The sequence below is a fragment of the Typha latifolia genome, chromosome 1 (assembly GCF_019914945.1).
Source record: "Typha latifolia isolate L0001 chromosome 1, TyphaL0001v2, whole genome shotgun sequence".
NCBI classification, from domain to species: Eukaryota; Viridiplantae; Streptophyta; class Magnoliopsida; order Poales; family Typhaceae; genus Typha; species Typha latifolia.
In genome coordinates this window covers 2,175,981-2,195,286 of record NC_133086.1, presented here as the reverse complement: position 1 = coordinate 2,195,286, position 19,306 = coordinate 2,175,981, and the positions used below count along the sequence as shown (strand labels likewise).

At 36.4% G+C, this 19,306-nt stretch overlaps 3 protein-coding genes across 7 annotated transcripts; 1 reads left to right on the top strand and 2 right to left on the bottom strand.

Moving 5' to 3' along the window:
* Window positions 1-809: 809 nt before the first annotated feature.
* On the bottom strand, window positions 810-2,362 carry LOC140780622 (uncharacterized). Its single transcript, XM_073126288.1, has one exon. The coding sequence runs from the start codon at window positions 2,130-2,132 to the stop codon at window positions 969-971; it is 1,164 nt and encodes a 387-aa protein (XP_072982389.1). The 5' UTR covers window positions 2,133-2,362; the 3' UTR covers window positions 810-968.
* A 437-nt stretch (window positions 2,363-2,799) lies between these two features.
* On the bottom strand, window positions 2,800-8,775 carry LOC140780623 (vacuolar protein-sorting-associated protein 37 homolog 1-like). Of its 4 annotated transcripts, none has more exons than XM_073126290.1 (9): window positions 8,493-8,708; window positions 7,301-7,338; window positions 5,901-6,122; window positions 4,575-4,662; window positions 3,976-4,015; window positions 3,838-3,884; window positions 3,541-3,661; window positions 3,165-3,329; window positions 2,800-3,009 (listed from the first exon to the last, which is right to left on the bottom strand). In XM_073126290.1, exons 2-8 carry the CDS (start codon window positions 7,324-7,326, stop codon window positions 3,169-3,171), a joined length of 705 nt encoding a protein of 234 aa, XP_072982391.1. In that variant the 5' UTR covers window positions 7,327-7,338; window positions 8,493-8,708; the 3' UTR covers window positions 2,800-3,009; window positions 3,165-3,168. The 4 variants fall into 4 exon arrangements, with proteins under 4 accessions (XP_072982391.1, XP_072982393.1, XP_072982392.1 ...); XM_073126292.1 differs by having other exon boundaries at window positions 5,904-6,122; XM_073126291.1 differs by having other exon boundaries at window positions 2,800-3,329; window positions 5,904-6,122; window positions 8,493-8,775.
* Window positions 8,776-11,972: 3,197 nt separating this feature from the next.
* LOC140788843 (MADS-box protein SVP-like) lies at window positions 11,973-18,873 on the top strand. Of its 2 annotated transcripts, none has more exons than XM_073138326.1 (9): window positions 11,973-12,343; window positions 12,465-12,653; window positions 16,994-17,072; window positions 17,289-17,350; window positions 17,413-17,512; window positions 17,584-17,625; window positions 18,117-18,158; window positions 18,241-18,395; window positions 18,611-18,873. In XM_073138326.1, the coding sequence occupies exons 2-9, from the start codon at window positions 12,472-12,474 to the stop codon at window positions 18,633-18,635; spliced, it is 687 nt and encodes a 228-aa protein (XP_072994427.1). In that variant the 5' UTR covers window positions 11,973-12,343; window positions 12,465-12,471; the 3' UTR covers window positions 18,636-18,873. The 2 variants fall into 2 exon arrangements, with proteins under 2 accessions (XP_072994427.1, XP_072994419.1); XM_073138318.1 differs by having other exon boundaries at window positions 18,223-18,395.
* Window positions 18,874-19,306: the final 433 nt, after the last annotated feature.

The window sequence follows — 19,306 nt, the reverse complement described above, 5'->3', positions numbered from 1 at the left end:
ATTTATATATTCAAGTAGCAAATGAAGCATGGGCATGAACAGGGATATTGATACACATGATACAAAGACAAAGATGCCATAATTCCTGAAAGTAGAATTCTAAATGGCTAGGGTACAGGAAAAACTATATCCTTACATTAAATGTTTTCTTTGATTACAGAATATATGGCTCTCCCTCATGCTAATAGAAACAAAGAAACCAACCAAGCAACTGTAAGTTTCTAATAAAAGAAAATTTTCAACTTTACAGATAATGTCATGATCTGCAAGAAAATTATCCAAGTCAATCAAAGATCAGTAAGTGGAGGAAGCATAAACAGTCAGGCAATTGGACTACTAAATTATGAAGTTATCAAATAAAAGCATCAAATCAGGATGGATATATAACAACAAGTGATATACAGCACTTGTTGCTTGATGAAGCAGAGTCTGTGAATACATAAGGTGGAACTCTCTTAGCTAAATTTCATATCATCCAGTTAACTTTAGTATCTAAAGTCGCACTATCTAAAAGTTGAACTTCCCATCACTTGCAAGCTAACAGACAGGATTTAAAGAATATTAATAATGAATGAAATGAATAGCAATTTCTAGTATACATCATATTTACAAGAACTAATAAAATTGAATGCATATAATGACAGAAGAATGAAGAGAAGTTAAAATATGTACCTGACATGTCAGGTAGAGTTGATGTTCATGCTTGTGCAAGGAAAGCATAGCTAGAATTTTCCTTTCTGCAAAGTACCACTGTCGACTGGACCTTCGGTAGTAAATTTGTTGACATCCAAACTCGCAGAAACGTGAAATGCCTCTTGAAAGTTCCAAGATTGATGCTTAGAATTATTATTCAAAAATGAAAATATAGGTAAAGTTACAAACAAGTTATACAACCTACAACATAATTCTGGCTCAGCCATCATCCCAACTAGTCATACAACAACACAACTGCCACAAGAAACCACGTTCTACAGCATCCGCAACTGAATCTCTTCATCCTTCAAGAAGGGAAGGTTCTGCAGATTACCCAGAAGTTCATCAGTGGCATCCACATCTATATGAAAGCTCATCATATCATCTTCGTGCGTTCCCATGCCGACCCCACTTTCTGGAGCCCTGACTTCCTCATTGATATTTATCCCCCTGACCTCCTCTCCGCCGACATTATTAGCCAATGGTTCACTATTCCCACCGGAAGATCGCTTCTTTACACTCCCCCCGACCTTCTTCCTCGCCATAGTCTTCTTATTCCTCGTCACTGGCGCCGTTCGCTGCGGCTCCACCGCAGTCCCTTTCTTGCGACTATTTTGTGTCTTTCCGGTTCCAGGGCGAATCGAGCTCTCCGGCGTCTGATTGGCAGGTGGCGGCTGTTCCCCGCGCCAGGGAAACACCGGGTTAAATGGTTTCCATCCGGAATTGAGATCAGGGCCATTGGGAAACCCTAGCGGGAAGAAACCCCAAACGCAGTAGTACATGTCGGTTCCCGGTACGACCGGCGGCGGGGCAGCGAGCTCAGCGGCTTGGAAGGCGCGGCTGCAGTTAGGGCACCGCAGGGACCGGTTCAGGTATGCGCGTGCGTACTGGTGCACATGGCAGCACGCGGTGCACGCCGTCCAGAAGGAGGAAGAGGAGGAGGAGGAGGAGGAGGCAGGAGGCGAAGGTTTCGAGGTGGATGAGGTGGCGATCTGGATCTCCGCATCGAAGAGGGACTTCTTAGAGGGGTCGGACAGGACCGCGAAGGCGTCGGCGACAAGGCGGAAGGCCGCCTCGGCACCGGAGTACTTGTTGCGGTCGGGGTGGAGGAGGATGGCGAGGCGGCGGTAGCTGCGCTTCACCGAGGTGGAGTCGGCGGCACCGCCGCCGGAGATGGGAGGGGTAAGCTGGAGGACGGCGTACCAATCGACGTGGTTGTTGATCCGGCGCTGGGAGGCGAGGAGGACGTCTGCTACTGCGAGGATCTGATCGGCGCCGTCGATGAGGGGGTCGCAATCCACGGACCGCTCCGCGAATCGCTTGCTACCGACGAGGTCCTTGGCAGCGAGGAGCCTTCCAGCGATATCCAGCCACCTCTCCGCCTCTGTCTGGACCGGGGCGGCGGCGGCGCCGGTGCCGGGCCAGATGTGGTGATCCATAAGTGTGGAGAAGAGAAGGACTGCAAGAAACTTAACTGCAGGGTTAGAGATCGGAGGAGGGGTGATGTCTTTTTTGAGACTGGAGGATCGTATTTTGAGTAAAAGGGAGAGGTGAGCCAGGTGGACGCCGAGCAAGTTAGCGTCTGAGTCTCGAATCTCGATGGCCTGGAATTTTGTGTCCGTAAAGTGGTTGGGCGTCGATCGTGTGTGTGTGTGTGTGCGCGCGCGCGCGTGTGTAGAATATATTTGTACAGTTGTAACAGATTTTCCGAAGCTTACAAAGGGTCCCACCAAAACCTCTAGCATAAATCATGAGCAAAACCCCGTTGAGGTGTGAGTCGTCCGTCAGTCGTGTGACTTAGAATTGGCTAACTACGACAAGAAGATGATAGGCCAGTCTCTAAATAATGGAGAATATATTTTATGATTAGAATTTCCAATGTGTTTACAGGCATAAATAATCCAAAACTGATACACTCACTATCTTTATGAATTATGACACTTGTAGCCCTAACATAAATGTCATTGATAACATTTTAAAGCACGTCGCAAGAAACCCCTACCTAGGTGGCAATTGTAGTGAAAAGGAACTCTAATTTCCATTTTTATAATGCAGTTTCAAGTCGATGTTGTAATAAGCAACATATCATAAACTAAGAGAAAAGAATGAAGAAAACCAGCTCCGTTTGGCATAAATATACAGGAAAGCTTCATTCCCATTCGTTCCCAGCGCACTCAAAGTAGGATTTTGAAGTACCAATCAGGACACAACAGACACTATAAGCGAGTTTGGATTCCTTCCAGTAATTAGAGAGATCTAGACTCCATAGAAAGTGTTCCTTCTGCCGCCACGCAAGCATAGTTTGTACTGCAGATTCTGATTCACAATATCGTTTGGCAGCAGGGTACAGTTAATTTCTTTTATCAGAAAAGGGGGAATAAAAAAAATAAAGAAACTGGAGCAGATTTGCAATATCAAATGCTGCATTGCTCTAATATCTGGAGCTGATCCAAGTAGAGAAAGCCTCCAACCTATTCAGCAAATTGAAGTCTTGGCAGCAAGATGTAGCAAGGCTCGTCTGTGGTAAGTGGTGCGGAGCTTCTTGTACTTCTGTACAAATGTAGGAAGGTCAATCTCTTTTTCCAGAAGCCTTCTGTTCAATAACTCAGATTCCTCATCCACCTTGTTCATTGCCTCTGTGGAGCAAATAAGACACCCCATAAACATTATTATTGGATCACATATACCAATAAGCATTTACTTTTGGCTATCAAATCAGGCATATATCTGCATATGTTTGGTGTTATGGCTAGACAGCATAATATTATCCATGTCTAGTTTTATAGTTAGGAACCAAGTATGAACTAAAAGAACCGAGATTACATAAGCATTTGAGCATATCCTTACCACGCAACTTTTCAAGCAGTGCAGAGGGAGAACAGGCCTTAAAAATGTCTTCCTTTTGCCTCTCCAATTCAGCCAGCTTCTCTTGAGCAGCAGCCAACTCGGTTGTCCGAATTACAGTGCACTGCATATATCAGCAGATGCAGAAAAGCAGTCATGCAGCAGAAAGATACTAATGATACAGCAAGTGTAGACCAGACGCATGATGCTTCTTATAGAAAAGCAAGATTCCATGATAATGCTGATGGTGGTAATATGGCTCAATGCTTATTGTAAATAAATGAGGTGTTGAAACTCTACCTGATTCCTGATCTCCGTTATACGTGGTTCTTTTTCCAAATTCTCCCCTGCGGAATCAAAATGCACCACACTTAGCCTATACAATGAAAGAATTCAAGCACCAACAAGCATGTCTGGCACATGAAATAAGCAACATACTAGCAAGTTGCAATGTCTCCTTCCGAAGCTCATCTCGTAACTGAAGTGGACACATAAAATGTCAGATGAGAGCACAGTTGCCCAGTTTTAATCTTATTAATGCAAAAAATTGAGTTTAGATAAACCAAAGAAAAAGATAATCAATATCACTCCAGCAATAAAGGAGATCCTTGGAGATTCAAGAAATTGATAAACCATTGCAAGAGGTATATGTCAAGACCAAACTGCAAATGCATTGAAGCAGAAAATGGATTAACTATAACATAGAGAGAACCAGTAAAAGCTGTAAACATCTCTATATTCCAACAAAGCCATTTGCAAGTATCAGCAACTTCCAGAGACCACAAAAATTCCCAAATGCATTAAAGAAAAGATGAGTTAGTAGTATAAACATTATTGGTGACTAGATATAAAATCAAAATCATTTATATAAGTTAGTGCACAAGTAAAACCGAATGAACTAATAGGATTTTTGAGTGATTTTCTTGACTAGCAGAAATTAGAAAGGAGAGCTTATCAAGAAGTGTCGTTATCATTGGAAAAATATTAATCACACTCACAGAAGGTGCGGATTAGTAAGAATGTGGTCTTGAACTTACGTTGTTCTGAATTTTAACTTGGTCAAGTGAATTGAAAAAAGCACTGTATGCCTCTTTGTCATTTAGAAGCTTCCGCAACTCATCAACACTGCAGGTCAACCACAACAATAAGTGACAGAACTAAAAGCACAATGTTCTGTGAAAGAAAGATATAACTGTAAGAGAATTGAACACAAGATTATATGTTTATACAAGAATTAAAACATCATAACCATATAGTTGCACACAAACCGTATGTTTGTACAATTGTTGCAACTTGCAAGTAGAAAAGGATAAGTCATGAAACACAAATGATCTTTTGAAATATCTGGAAAGGTCCAGATCAGTGATCATTATATTAGAAAATCACACACATAGATATCTGAAAAATACTATTCATAGGATCAAAAGTACAAAAAGGTAAAATATCAGCTATAAGTAATCAATTTGACATCTAGAAGAAGATGATCTAGAAATGAAATTACATAGGAGGGTGTCTCCTTGACTGTTTACCAGCTACAAAGATTTCTACTATATAATAGGCTGCAAAAAGGTTAAAATTTAGATTTCTTAATATAATCTCTATAGCTTAAAACATGAACTAACCATACTCCAATAAGTTCAGAAGCCTCTAACAAAAATAATAAATCAAACCTTTACAGAAACCTACAAGCCCCTGAAGCCACTGCTGCTGCAAAATACCTTTAAAGATCTTCCTTATTTAAGCAGAACAAAATAAAACAATACGATAGTACCAGCTAGACACAAGATTATCTCCTTTTCTTACTATATAAAACAGATCCCATGCCAAATGATAGTTTCCAAGTTTGCAGAGGTAGTAGCTCTTTCCTTTGCTTTTAACATACTAGTTAGCATTTGTACATTATTATTCATTTTTATCATTCTTTCTTCTTTTATAGCCTTCTAACTTCTAAGTTCTAACTGAGGGAAAAGTTATTAGCACTGTCACTAAGTGCCATACTATATATATTAGTAATTTTTCACAGTTAACTTACAAGACATGCTTATGGTTCATAATGAAGCAGGGAAAATATGCCTTCTTTTCAAAGAAAACTTATAGAATATGGATTTAGCCAGTGTACTATGGAATATGGATCATGTACTTCTGAAGTTCTAACAGATATCTCTTCCTGTTTCACCATAGACTATGGGATGCATTGATAGGCATATATCAAGTCCCACAATCAGAAAAAGAATGGTTCAAGAACAATAGGGTAAGATAGATAAAGTAAAAGATAAGCATCTATGCGGCCAAAAGAGGAGAAAATATATCCTAAAGTGACTAATAGAGTATAGGAAGTAGCAGTGAAAAGAGAAATCAGTAACTGCCTTTTATCTTTCAGGCGAGCAATTATTCCTGCTGCCTCTGCAGGTGACGGTTGCCCATGTGGTGGAGACTGAGGGTGGCCAGGAGCTCTTTGATATGGATTGACACTGGAAGAGCTACTTGGTGTGGAAGGGCGTGAAGAACTAAGCAATGAGGGTGGGTACCAAGACTGTGCAGGGCTCTCCTGGAAATTTGGCTGACCTTGTTGCTGCTGGGAAGACCTGCAACCATATATTCAAGCATGTTGAGATAAACTAAGTAAATATTTCATAATGCGTATGCGATACATAATCCTCCTAGAAGGGTACTTGTCATTCATTCTATTCAAATGGCTCATTATCCTGTTGAATGCAAGTTACAACAAGTTTCTACATGCTATAATTCTTGTGCCAATCATGCATGCATTGCAACAAGTTTCTACATGCTATACTTCTATCTTATCAAGAACCTAAAGAGATAATTGAAAAAGGCTGAGAGAGCTAAATAGCTTAAGTTACACTAGCAACATTACACGGCAAACAAGGGATTGTACAGCAGCAAAACTATGCAGGATTTACTAGTTTATAAATATAGAAAGTTCCCATAATGAATAACTTTGGCGACATAGGAATTTGGGATTACTCAAAAGTAGCTTTCTCCTAGTTGCTATGTAGAATCAAAACAATTTGGCATTAAGGTAAAAATCACAAAAACACCATAATCTGAAATGTGGAGAACATTCATTGATACTAAAAACAGTTAAGCTATCGTCCAACCATCATAGATAATTGAATTTTGATTGTTGTTTTTTTATAAAATGACAGCTCTTGCACCTAGGCAGGCAACCAGGTTAGGCAGATCCGCCCTAAAAGCTGCTTAGGACCTGCTAGGTATCCACCATAGCACTTGCCATAGTATTGGACTGTTGGAGATGATGCCCAATTGATGGCTTGATATGACCATAGTGTAGATATAGTTGTTTTAATTTGTCGTCTCAACTCTCAAGTATTAATCTGGATCTCTATTTATTCATCATTTGCTTGATTTATACAGTTTTTAGGCCTACTTAATTTCTAGACTTCCTCTTAAACATGCATCTAGCAGTGTTGGCATCAGGTGTTTTTTCATGCGCCTGTACAGTCTCTTGAAACCATGATTTTGGATTGTAAAGTTAAACATAAAAAACACAGAATAATGATTAACATGTATAGTGGTAAAAAAGAAAATCTAAAGCAAAAGAAAGTATTATAAACAATTGATGTACTAGTTCAGTTTATTTGATTTGTTTATTTACCTCTGACTCTACAAGCCTAGCCTTTCAACTCGTAAGTACGCCCACCCCCCAACAAAGAAAAGAAGAATAGATGCATTACAAAATAATTAAAATCAAAGGAAAACATTGCCAGATATACTAACTTACCCAAAAAAAGGAATTCTCCAACTCATCGTTTTTCTTTCCTGCACATTAATAATACAGTTAGTTTAGCAACATAAAACTGAAAATTATCTATCAGTTTCAATAAATAATTGAACTTGATGTATCATTGATGCCCTCTATCTTTGTTGCATAACTCAAAGCACAGTAGACTAAGCATACAAACAATACTTTATTGGCAAAAATCACACAGAACTGATTTTATTAAATGCCATCCGATTACTTGATCCTGAATAGCAGTCCAATTCAAACAATGCAAGTAACTTATGAGTAGTGAAATAACAATTTAGTTCAATAACTGAGTACTCTAACCATCTCAAGAGGCATACAATAAATGCTCTCTGTTAATCTCTATAGTCTATATTACTAAAACTGAATATACAAAGCAGCCTATATGTGCAGAATCATCACATGGTGCATCAATCTGTCAATCTTTCATGTTTTATACATGCTGAAGGTGAACCGATGTGAGCCATAACTCATGTTGATGAATACGGTGAGCTAGTTTCCATCTTCTAGTTCCGGTCCTTCAATCTGTTTTTGTCTTGAGTGGGCACAATAAAGGAATATACACAAAGTAGCCGGACAGCTAATTTCAAGAAAGCAGATATTTTAATGCAATTCAAAGTGACAATTATTTCTCAATTGCGCTCGTCATGGTTATCTTTAAAGGTTTTCTTCTTTTTTTTCTTCTGGAAATAGAAATAAACAGATGTATCCACAAAACTATTGCAGATATTTATCCTCCAAATTGGGAGATCTTCATGCCTAAATTTCTCAACTCGGATGGCTGAAATCGAATCTTTACCTACATGAGAATCTTTGTAATTTGCATATAATTTCAACAAAGTGAAATTAAAGATAGGTAACCAATCTTTTACGTCCCAATTGATCTCCCAAGTAATCAAAGGATAACCTAGACACCATTTTCAACAAAATTTACAAGGTAAATACTCGTTCCGCTTCAATCCGTATAGAGAAAATACAACCATTTTAACGAGGCGATCGAATTGCCCCTACAATCAGTCAGCAACAACAAACAATTAAAACCCTAGCCACGGATCCCCGATGAACAAAAAGAGGAAATCGGAAAATTCCGCCCTAACTAAAAACGTCGGAGTGAATTCTCGAAAGAAATATAGCAAATCTCGAATAAAATTAGGGCTCGGAGACGCACCTCTTTCTTGGGAACGAGGTATCCCCGCTCGTGGGGGAATTGATCACGGCAGAAGTCAATTAAATAAGAAGGAAGGGAAAGAGGGAGAGCGTTGATCGAGGAAACGGCTACAAAAACGAATGCTTTCAATACTCTTTCCTAGGATCACCTTTTCTTTTTCTTTTTCTTTTTCTTTTGAACTTCTTAGGATGACTAGAAACTTCCAGGTGCTAAGACGTTGTCTTAGGATGGATTACTCTACTAATCTACTTCTTTTCCAAACCTGGAGATTCCCAAATAGGTAAACCATGCTACAAATTTTTTCTTTTTTATTTCTTGGAAGAGAAAGAATACTTGTGTATTGCACAAACATAAGTAAGATAATTAATATTTACAGAGCAATCATAAGTAAAGAAAATAACCATTATAAGCGTGGGGTCATTTAAATCTTTTAATTTTTTAAATAATAAAATTAAGCCTTGTGTATATTTCTTACGTTGCAAATAGTCTTTTACATAGATGGCTCCTTTGTGAGCAATTTTTGAGCTTGAGGGCGTAGATTTTATAGTTTGACGGTCTAACTATGCTTATGTTATTGCAGGTGTTCGATATGAATATTTTAATTCTACTCACTTTGTCGAGACAGCGAGAGGCTCTCTTTTGTATAAAGAACACGAAAGTAGCTAAATTTTGAATTGAATTAGATTATCTAATCTTAATTAACATTTTGAATAGCAACATTGCTTCCATCTGGTCGATATGAATATGTTATAGTTTGACAGTCTAACTATGCTTATGTTATTGCAGGTGTTCGATATGAATATTTTAATTCTACTCACTTTGTCGAGACAGCGAGAGGCTCTCCTTTGTATAAAGAACACGAAAGTAGTTAAATTTTGAATTGAATTAGATTATCTAATCTTAATTAACATTTTAAATAGCAACATTGCTTCCATCTGGTCGATGGAAAGTCTAACAAAAGATATTATTTATCTAACTCATAATTATCAAAATTATAAAGTTATGCATGTGTTTAGAGAAGCAAATCATGATTGGCTCACATATATGTGTAGGTCTTTAGAATATGATTGTATTTGGGATGAAGGTTTTCCTGCTGATTTGTCATAGCTTTTGGTCTCCGACTTTGAAGTAGCGATATGTACCCGTGGTGGCTGATTTAAAAACTTAGTTTTTTTTTTCCAAAGAAAAGTGCAAATAGCCATATTATTATAAATAAATTTTAAGAAAAAATTTTATTTCACACTTTCTTTATTTTTATGTTATTTTTGTTTCGAACTAACCTTTTTTTTTTATATTTACTATCTAATAATCTCTTGTCATTTGTTTTTTTGTAATAGAGACTAATCAACCTTTAAATTAAACTAGCCTAACTCAGAGTACTCAAATTAGTAGTATACCCTTACATAGCCCAACCATTTATTAAATTAAAATTCTTCTAAAATTTTCTTATCTAACGAAAATCCTATAAAACCGTGCTTCTTACTAACTATGTTCCTCTTATTTACTAGGGAAAGTATTTTTAAAAAATAAAAAGATTACAACCAAATAAGTGAGTAAAGTGTCATGGGCAATTTTGAGATTTTAGAAGTTATATTTAAAAACAAAATTATATTTATTGAAAATGTAATTCCATCCGATTTCATTGGGTTAAAATTTCTTTCTTCAAAAAAATTAGAAACTTAACAGCCCCATCTCATTGGCTCTCTTACGTTAAAATTAACTTAACGTCAGGATTATTTTTAAGACTTACGGTAAAAAATAATAGTCGATTTAAACAAGTAAAAACAAAAGAGGCGAAATAAAATTTTCCCTATTTTTTTTTTATCATTTTAAGAACACTGTTAGGTTGATAGAAAGGTATAGTTACGGAGGCATTGGAATTTATTTAGGAAGTCAGGTGGCCAATCTTTGGCACTGCTGCATGGACTCAACTGAGATCTATAGCAATGATCTTATAAGTGACTGTTTAGATCTTCGTTGAAAACACCACTGCTAATAACAAGGTCAATGAGCTAGGTGGTTGTCTATATTTTCTAATATCTAAGGTTCTTTAATTCAATATCGTAAATAATACCACTGTGTGCATGGTTGGCAAATGAATAAAGTTAACTACTGTCGTTCCTCTCGAAAATAAATAAATAATATTTTTACTATGTAAATATTATTTCCTAAAGAACTATTATATTTATACTTAGACTGCACTTTATTCAATCATACGAGAATATTTTTGTCATTTAAAAAAGAATTGCTCTTCAATCTATACATAACAATTTAAGTTTAATTACATATTCACTCCTGAAATATGAGTTACTATCATATTTGTACCCTTTAAAACTAAAAACATACAATTTTTCCCTAAACTATTTAAAATATTACAAAACTAACGTGGAATAGATGCCTCGTCAAAACTACTCGTGAGAATTATTTGAGCAGGACTGTAACCTGCAGTTTAACCAAGAAAGGATAAATAGGTTCTATATAAGTACCAAATAAAGATAAGATCATGCTATCCCAAGTACATCCATATCTTAAAGTTCTATTAAAATTAGTGAGTTAATCAGCGGTAGAATTAGCATTGCAAAAAAACATAATTAACTACACAATTTTAGTAATTATTAATTAACATAATGATATCATCAGTAATTAAGCCAAGCTATCAAGACCTAGAAGTAACTCCAAGTAGATGTTAGAATACTGTTTGTTCTTCAATAAAAAAATAAGAGCCTGTTGCATGGCTACGGCTTTCAGCAACCCAGACCGTGTGAGGACTTTTTGATAATTATAATTAAGATTAGGGCTTTGATCGTGAGAGAGAGAGAGAGAGAGAAGGCTTCAATTGTTATTTGCTTGCCATATAAAATTTCTTTTTATTGGTGCTTACCAGCAGCATCCTGTGATAAACCAATCGCCTGAAGATGCTAAAATTTGGTTACTAATTAACAAGTTATCCAATCGAATGGTCATTTAGTAGCCTAACTAATTGGTAGTCATGCCTAACTCCGACGTGTATAATTTGGTGGTTATTGAAAATGGATTTAGGTAGGTATATTACTAGATTGCGTTAACACGTGGACTATACCTATTCGATACGACTATGATCAGTTTCAGAATGAAACACAAAAGTCCATGAAATTAAAACAGATGTGATTATGATCATGATACGATACATGCAAGTGATTAATATAACGAACAAAGGCATATATCCTACAGTACATTTGACTTAGTTCGACTAACATTATTCCAGTCAAGATATTGACGTCCAGCATTTGCTCAAAACCTGACTCATCACATCACTGTGATGTGAGACAGTAACTGGGGGTGCATTTAATAAGTGAGTTAACTGTAGACATATATACTCCTGAGTAACTTTCTAGGTAAGATGCCATGGGAGACATCAAACTTTTTTTATCGACTCCGTTACCTTCTAACTATTTTTCACCATTTAAACGCTCCTAAAAGGAGTTAAAATATGAGTGCATCTTGAGAGAGAGAGAGAGAGAGAGAGAGAGAGAGAGAGAGTTTTGTGAGCTGTGACTGTGACACTGCGTTTGTGGCGTCAATTCGCCATAAAAAGAGCTGCCTCTCCTTCTCTCATCTCCCCCCTCCTCTCTCTCTCTCTCTCTCTCTCTCCCATAAAGATAAGGCCACGAACGGACGAACGAACGAACCCACGAACCCCAATTGGGCGAAGAAAGTGAGAGAGAGAGAGAGAGGGAGAGAGATTCCCCAAAAGAAATCCACTACCGACCTCACATTGGTGGGTTTCCACGTTCTCCTCCTCTCTTTCCGAGATCCCCCCCCCCATTAGGGTTTCCGTACCCAGACGGCTCCCTTAATTTGGAAACCTAGGGGTAAAATCTTATCTTGTACTCCGTTTCATCCACGTGAATGTTTCTCACATCCTTTGTTGTTATAATTTTGTGTTTCGAATTTTGTTTTTCTTTATTTTTGTGTGGTTTTGTGAACGTGAAGGAGGGGGATGGCGAGGGAGAGGATTCAGATAAGGAAGATCGACAACGTGACGGCCCGGCAGGTGACCTTCTCGAAGAGGCGGCGAGGGCTATTCAAGAAGGCCGAGGAGCTCTCCATCTTATGCGATGCTGAGGTGGCGCTCATCGTCTTCTCCTCCACCGGGAAGCTCTTCGAGTTCGCAAGCTCGAGGTATTCCGTTAATTACTCGACTTTGGCCGAAGGAAATAAAGTTCCTTATTTCCCCTTATATACAGTATAGTTGTTTTCTTTTTGGTTGTTGTTGGCCTTGTAGGCTTTTCTCTTGATGTAGAAAGTAGACATGTCTGGTAACTTAGAATGAGGTGCAGGAATAATATGTCTAGGTTCAGAGATCCGAAGGTTCATAAGATGGTCACGTGGATGATGCCTTCATGATTTAGATCTTGGTTTCGTCTCTTGGATTTGGTGTTGAGGGTTCGATTTCTCTGTGCTGAATCCTTGCATGGAGAAGGAGAGGGTTTTTTTTAAGAATTTCTTAAGAAACTACGGTGTTGAAGAGAAGTTCTGGCGACTTGGTCAACTAGCGAGTTTGTACTTGTTCTTGATGTGAGTTTTCTTTGGAAATATTTGGATGCAAAGTGTATCCTGAGCTAGGCTTCTATGGTGCCTAGCTAGTTGCATGGTGAGCAGTTTTTCCTAGATATAGACATTGGGGCTTAAAAAGGAAGCTAGTATAAACAATCTTATCCTATATGGCCACTTATTGACAGAAAAAGTAATTGCATGATTCATGCATCTATGATCTATGCATGCAGCGTAAAGGTTCTTTTCTCCTTGTTTCTCACTTAGTTATATGATCCTTAGTATGTGGCTACAATAATAATGATTTCTGGAAAGGAAAGTATATGCATGATCACTTCACCAGTAAATCTTAGAGCTGTTTATCCTGGAGGGTTATGCTATGAATATCTTGATTAACTTCCATCTTGTCTATTCAAACTCAACAAAATAACACAAGAGAGCTATAGTTTGAGTCCGGTGGTATTATCATACTTTTCTAACATGCAATAGAATATTTGGTGACATCATAACCAGACCTTTTGCTTTCAGCTGTGGAGTGGATTATACTTGATACCTGAAAAGATGAGAATGCTTCATGTGAAATAATTGAACATATTCGATAATCAGTTGGAAACTTTGATTTTGCTACTATGTTGAAGATTTAACCTTGCACCCCGAGGGAACTTTAGAAGCTCAACCTGAGGAAAGGACAAGGAAGATGGTGGAAAGATGTTATTGAACAATATCACTAGGTCAATAAGTTAATTAGTTGATGAATTCCATGTATCTCTTCTGATGCCATGTTCTGATGAGTCAGTTTTTCAAATTTATCGCTATTAGGCTACAATTTGAGAACCTTAATAACAACTTTGCTATGACTGAAGAGTCTGAAACTAAATTCACTTCTAAATTCTAATTAAATTATATTATGGTGTATAATGGCCACTTTGGATGTCACACATGGTTAATTAAGCACCTCAAGAAAAGGCTACTATTTTGGTTCTCTATTAGATCCATTGGTAATTATATTCTTGTTTTCACAAAATATAGCTATTTCATTAGATTAAGATGCTGGGAAAATAAGAGAACTACTATTCACGAGCATATTCTATGAGAAGTTCTGAAGCTGCACCCTTTAGTGGAACATCTTCAGAGAAACAAGATGAAATAAATACCTCAAATAGAACACATATGGAGTATTATATTAGTGTTAAAGAGGAAGCTCCACATGTTGGAACCTTAGAATTCCAAAATTATGAAGCTGCTTCAATAAGGCAATTGAAATACAATTGAGCTTATGAGCAAAATTGTAATAGTTTGTCAACATGCTTGAGCTGGAGAAAACCATGAGGAACTTTCATATTCAACTAGATAATGCTATATGCGTGAACCATACTATGTAAGCCACATATATAGTTATGAATATAGAATGGCATGCTGAAAAACTATAAGCCCAATGTCTCTGTTAAATCCTATATACTTTGAGAATCTTTCTACCCTTTAAGTAGTAAGTTCGGTGATGCAAGAATATATTCTAGAAACCCCAAGTGTGTTGCGCTGTCTCTTGCACTAAATTTATGGAAACCAAATATATAATATTAAAAGAATTCTTCACATTCTGATGTGGAGTTTAACAATTCTTCACAATTCTAAAACCAAATATGCAATAGATTGATATTTTATTGGATTGACATTGTGAAGAATGCCAACAAGATTGTTGCAAGTCGAAGGTATTAATACAGAAGGTATTTAATGTCATATCATAATTTGCTAAATTTTTGTGCAGTAGCCCATCTTCTCAAGAAAAATGGCTTGATGGTCAGTAAGATTTGCATCTCATACCATAGAACCAATAGAAGTACTCTTTTTGTTGAGGGAATATGAGCATCATTTCCAAGCTCAAGGTAATTAGTTACCAGTTTTAAGCCCTGAAGACAGATGTGTTGTAGGTGAGATCCAAAAAGGATGAGTAATTTGATTAAGTATGTTCAAATTTTCAATATGGACCTTCTAGCTTAAGGTAGTTAAATAGAAAACTCTAAGATTTTGCATATAGCTGGATTAGAAAGACAGATAAATTTGTTAATTGCATCAATAGTAATTGAGGTAGGATCAAGGTTGCTTCTTCCTTTTGGCTGGTTATGAGAAAAATTCAAATTGATTGCAATTTATAAATTTATCCTCGGCTATATAAATACAAAATATGGAACCATAATCCAATCATAAACACTCTTTTTAAAATAAACTTTACCACTTTAGTAATCATTCAACTTAAAATTAATAGCACAATGTAAATAACTTAACAATTAACACCAAAACCTTAGATTAGTTTACAACAAGGGTTTTTAGACACTTCTGTAATTTCTTATCCCATAAGTAGTTAAGGATCAAATAAGTAACCTTAAACCCACATTGCATCGTTTCAATTTTGGTCAGGCCTTCAAACAAGTCATGTTGCCATTTTAGGAAAGTTTTGTTCTACTTATACCTTTTTATGTAGAGCTTAGATTTTGATTTTGCTTATTCCAGTGTGTTTGTGTTGAGATAATGTAGGTGTTTATGAGTATAGGTTGGAAACTTTCTATTTATGGAAAAATGTATTTTTTTTTGTCCAAGTAGGGTTTTGGGTCCTATAGTAGTCTATACATAATTGTAAATGCATGTTGCTGAATTAATTCCGTTTTTCTTAATAATGTTTTAAAGTTTTTCTTAGTCTTTCAACTTTTGTATTTCTCAAAAGTTGATGCTTTTAATATGGTATTAATAAGAATTAGAGAACAGCTTCCTTTTAGTATTTGTTCGTGAATCAGCGGATCAAAGTTTGTATCATCTTCCTTGATGCTCCTTGCATTAGTTTCTCACTGTAGTGGAAATAATTTTTAGAAATCGTACTTGAACCTCTACGAGAGATCTCTTGTACTGTCAAAGTATAACGCCAGAAAGTGACAACTTTCATATCTTCTCTGGCCATATATATAAATTGCAAGACATCCTTAAATATTAATACAAGTAATCTCCTCAGTAACTAACTTTTTAGGATGTTGAATCATCGTATTATTGACCTTCCTATTGAAACATTTTTTTTTCTAATCTAAACAAAAAGCTAGTCTTTGGATACTTCCACATTTTTTTAGCCCACTAATAATTTTGGATATATACAAATTTAAAATAGAAATAAATAATTAAAATCCAGTAAGCATCAACATCTTGTGGATTTCTTGACCAAGCAGTAAATCATAAAAAAATAAACATAACTACTTTTTCTCTGTCTACTGTCCCAGCAGTATCATAATCTTCTTGTTTAATTGAATGGTCATAACAGAGCATATGCCATCGGCCAACTGTTTTGACCTCTCAATGTTTTTCCTAAACAGTCGTTAGCATATGTAGACACCCTACTTATAATTTATTTTCAAAATAAGAAACAAGTTATGTCCTTCATGGATATTCACATTCGATAGTTTCTTTTCCAAAATCAACAATCAATATGGTCCATGAAGTTCATAATTAGTTCATAACTTGCATCATGAACAAGATGCATAAACTACTGACTATTGTGAAATAATTGCAGCATATAACTGTTATTAAACTGATACATCCATAGATTTTACAAATGTCTCGAATGTGGCGAATTATTTTAGCTAGACAGGTGAGTACACATTATGTATGGTAAAGAAGTTTCCCATGTAATATTCAAGTTGTCAAATGAAAACTTATATATTTCTTATTGTGATGATTATCACAATAGATATGAATTCAAGGAATTATCTATTTTTGCTTATATGCACGTATAATCCTGCTACAAGATTGTCATTGTTTTCATGTCTGCTTTTTCTTTTTCTGTGCCAACAAATTTCTCTTTTCAAGTTAGGAATCTACTGAAACCTGTTAAAAGACCAGTCGTAGAGTAACTTCTAGTTTTATAAGGCGTATTTTCTGTGAGCAAACCTTTTGATTTGCTTACAGTACTCTTATTTTTGCTATTGAAGTATGAAGGATATCATGGAAAAGCATAGTATGCACTCAAAGAATCTTCAGAAAGCAAAGGAGCCAACTCTTGACTTGAATGTAAGCTAACCTGGCATCTCATCATCAGTAATTATCTGTTTGAATAAATTAAGCATTCTATAGACAAATCAAAACAATGCCGGAAGTGTTGTTTGAAATCTCAAGTGGTGAAGATCAGGATTTAGAACTTTAAATGTTAAACCAACTCTTTTTAAGAGTTGTATCAGAGCTATAAGTTGTAGCAGTTCTACTCAGCATCAACATGTTAATCTCCAGGTAGAACACAGCACCTATGAAAGATTGAGCACACAAATTGCAGAAGCAAGCCTTCATCTCAGGTACCACCTGCCTCTGAAATCAAGTAAAATTACAACTTAGAGCATTTTCTATATATTTTCAGGCAGATGAGAGGAGAAGAGCTCCAGCAATTGACTATCCAAGAGCTGCAGCAACTTGAGAAGGTCCTCGAAACAGGCCTAAGTCATGTGCTTGAGAGAAAAGTATGTTTTCATCTTGACTTGATTATGTTTTCTCTTGCATGTTATTTACCTGGTGGCTGTTCATTTTACAGAATGAACATATAATGGAAGAAATCAATAGTCTCCAACAAAAGGTGAGTTTGGCTTTCTTTAAAGACCATGATTGGGTTCTCTAGGTTTCTGATATATGCACTGTATAGGATCAATTACTACCCTTGCTCCTGCTGGTCTGTCCTTGTGTCACATATTATAGACAATGATACATTCGTGAAAATTTAGTTTTGTTATCATCAATTTTTCTTCAGTGTCCGAAGGCAAAAGCAGAGTATATGGCTTTCTTCACAGAAGAATATGTGGGCTCATGCATTCCTCTAGTCATTTCAATTTTTGAGGATTGTGGAGGAGTAGACTTGATAACTGATAAACTGATAAGATTAAATCTTATGATGCTATTATTACTAACAGAGCAATTGCAGATTTGTAATTCTGATGGATTTCTCACAAAAGCCATAATTTGAATGTCAATCTCTTGTTGTCTCAATTTGTGTCGATAACATGTAGGTCAAAATTTACCATGCAGCTCTTGTTGAACTTAACCATCTCTTCATTTTTGCTTTGCCAACAGAAAATACAACTGATGGAAGAAAATTCCCAACTAAAGGAGCAAGTAATCTTTTCTTTTCACCACCCTCTGTTTCTTCTCTTACGCATTTTTCATTTCTTTTCTCAAGGATGATGTGGAGATGCAGGTGATCAAAATGGCCAAGGCAGGGAAGCAGGTGTTTACTGTTTCAGAGAATCTTATATGTGAAGATGGGCAGTCATCTGAATCAGTTACTAATGCATCACATCTGGGAGTGCCACCAGACATTGATGACAGCTCTGATACCTCACTTAGATTGGGGTACCTCCATATTATACAAGTAGATTTAAGAGGCTTTCAAATTGAATTTTGACCTCATATTTGAATTTGTTTTAGTACAATTCATAGATTTCTTCCCACATAATCACTTTCAGAGTTTGTAACTTGGATATAGATTGCAGCAAACTGTTTATCCAGATAGCCTTGATTTTTCAAGTAACAAAAATTTGAATACTGAAATCTCTTTGTTAATGCAGGTTATCAATCTCTCGGAAGCAATGATGTAAGAGTTTCTTTGAAGGGGCATTATGTTTTTCCTTCTTTCTTTTTTTCGCTTTCCTCCACACATCCATGAATTCAAACATGGATGCATAAATAACCCTTTCAGGGGATGAATTATTGGATACATCATACATATGACTTGGATGCTCATTGGCTATGGCATGTATGACAGTTGTTCTCCCATTTGGGCTTTCTCTAGTAAATATATAGTTATATACCACATATATTTTTCTTTAAAGTGTAGTACTTAGTACATGTATTGCTATGCGAAGAGGCAGAATGATCACTTTGTAAGTATCTAGAACAAGAATTCAGCATTTTATATATCATAGAGATATAAATGAATGTGCATTGGTGGTGATTGAACCTACTTCACAGCACTGCCAAGTTTTAGAATCGGCTCTTTAATAACTAAGTTTTTTTTTAGTTGTCCTTTCTCTTCACATTCCGTCATAAGCTCTTTTACTTGAAGTTTTAAGAACATTTTTTCTTTCTTAGCGTGCAATCCACTTCCAAGATTGAGCAGTCGTTTATAAATTTCTCAACGTTCAAAAGATGTGTAAGTGCTATGTGCATGCAGAACGTGAGGATGCTCCTAAGTTTCTAAGAATTAATTGCTGGTGTCAAGTATGTCTGTCTAAATGAAAACCTTGAACTCATCTTCTGGCAAA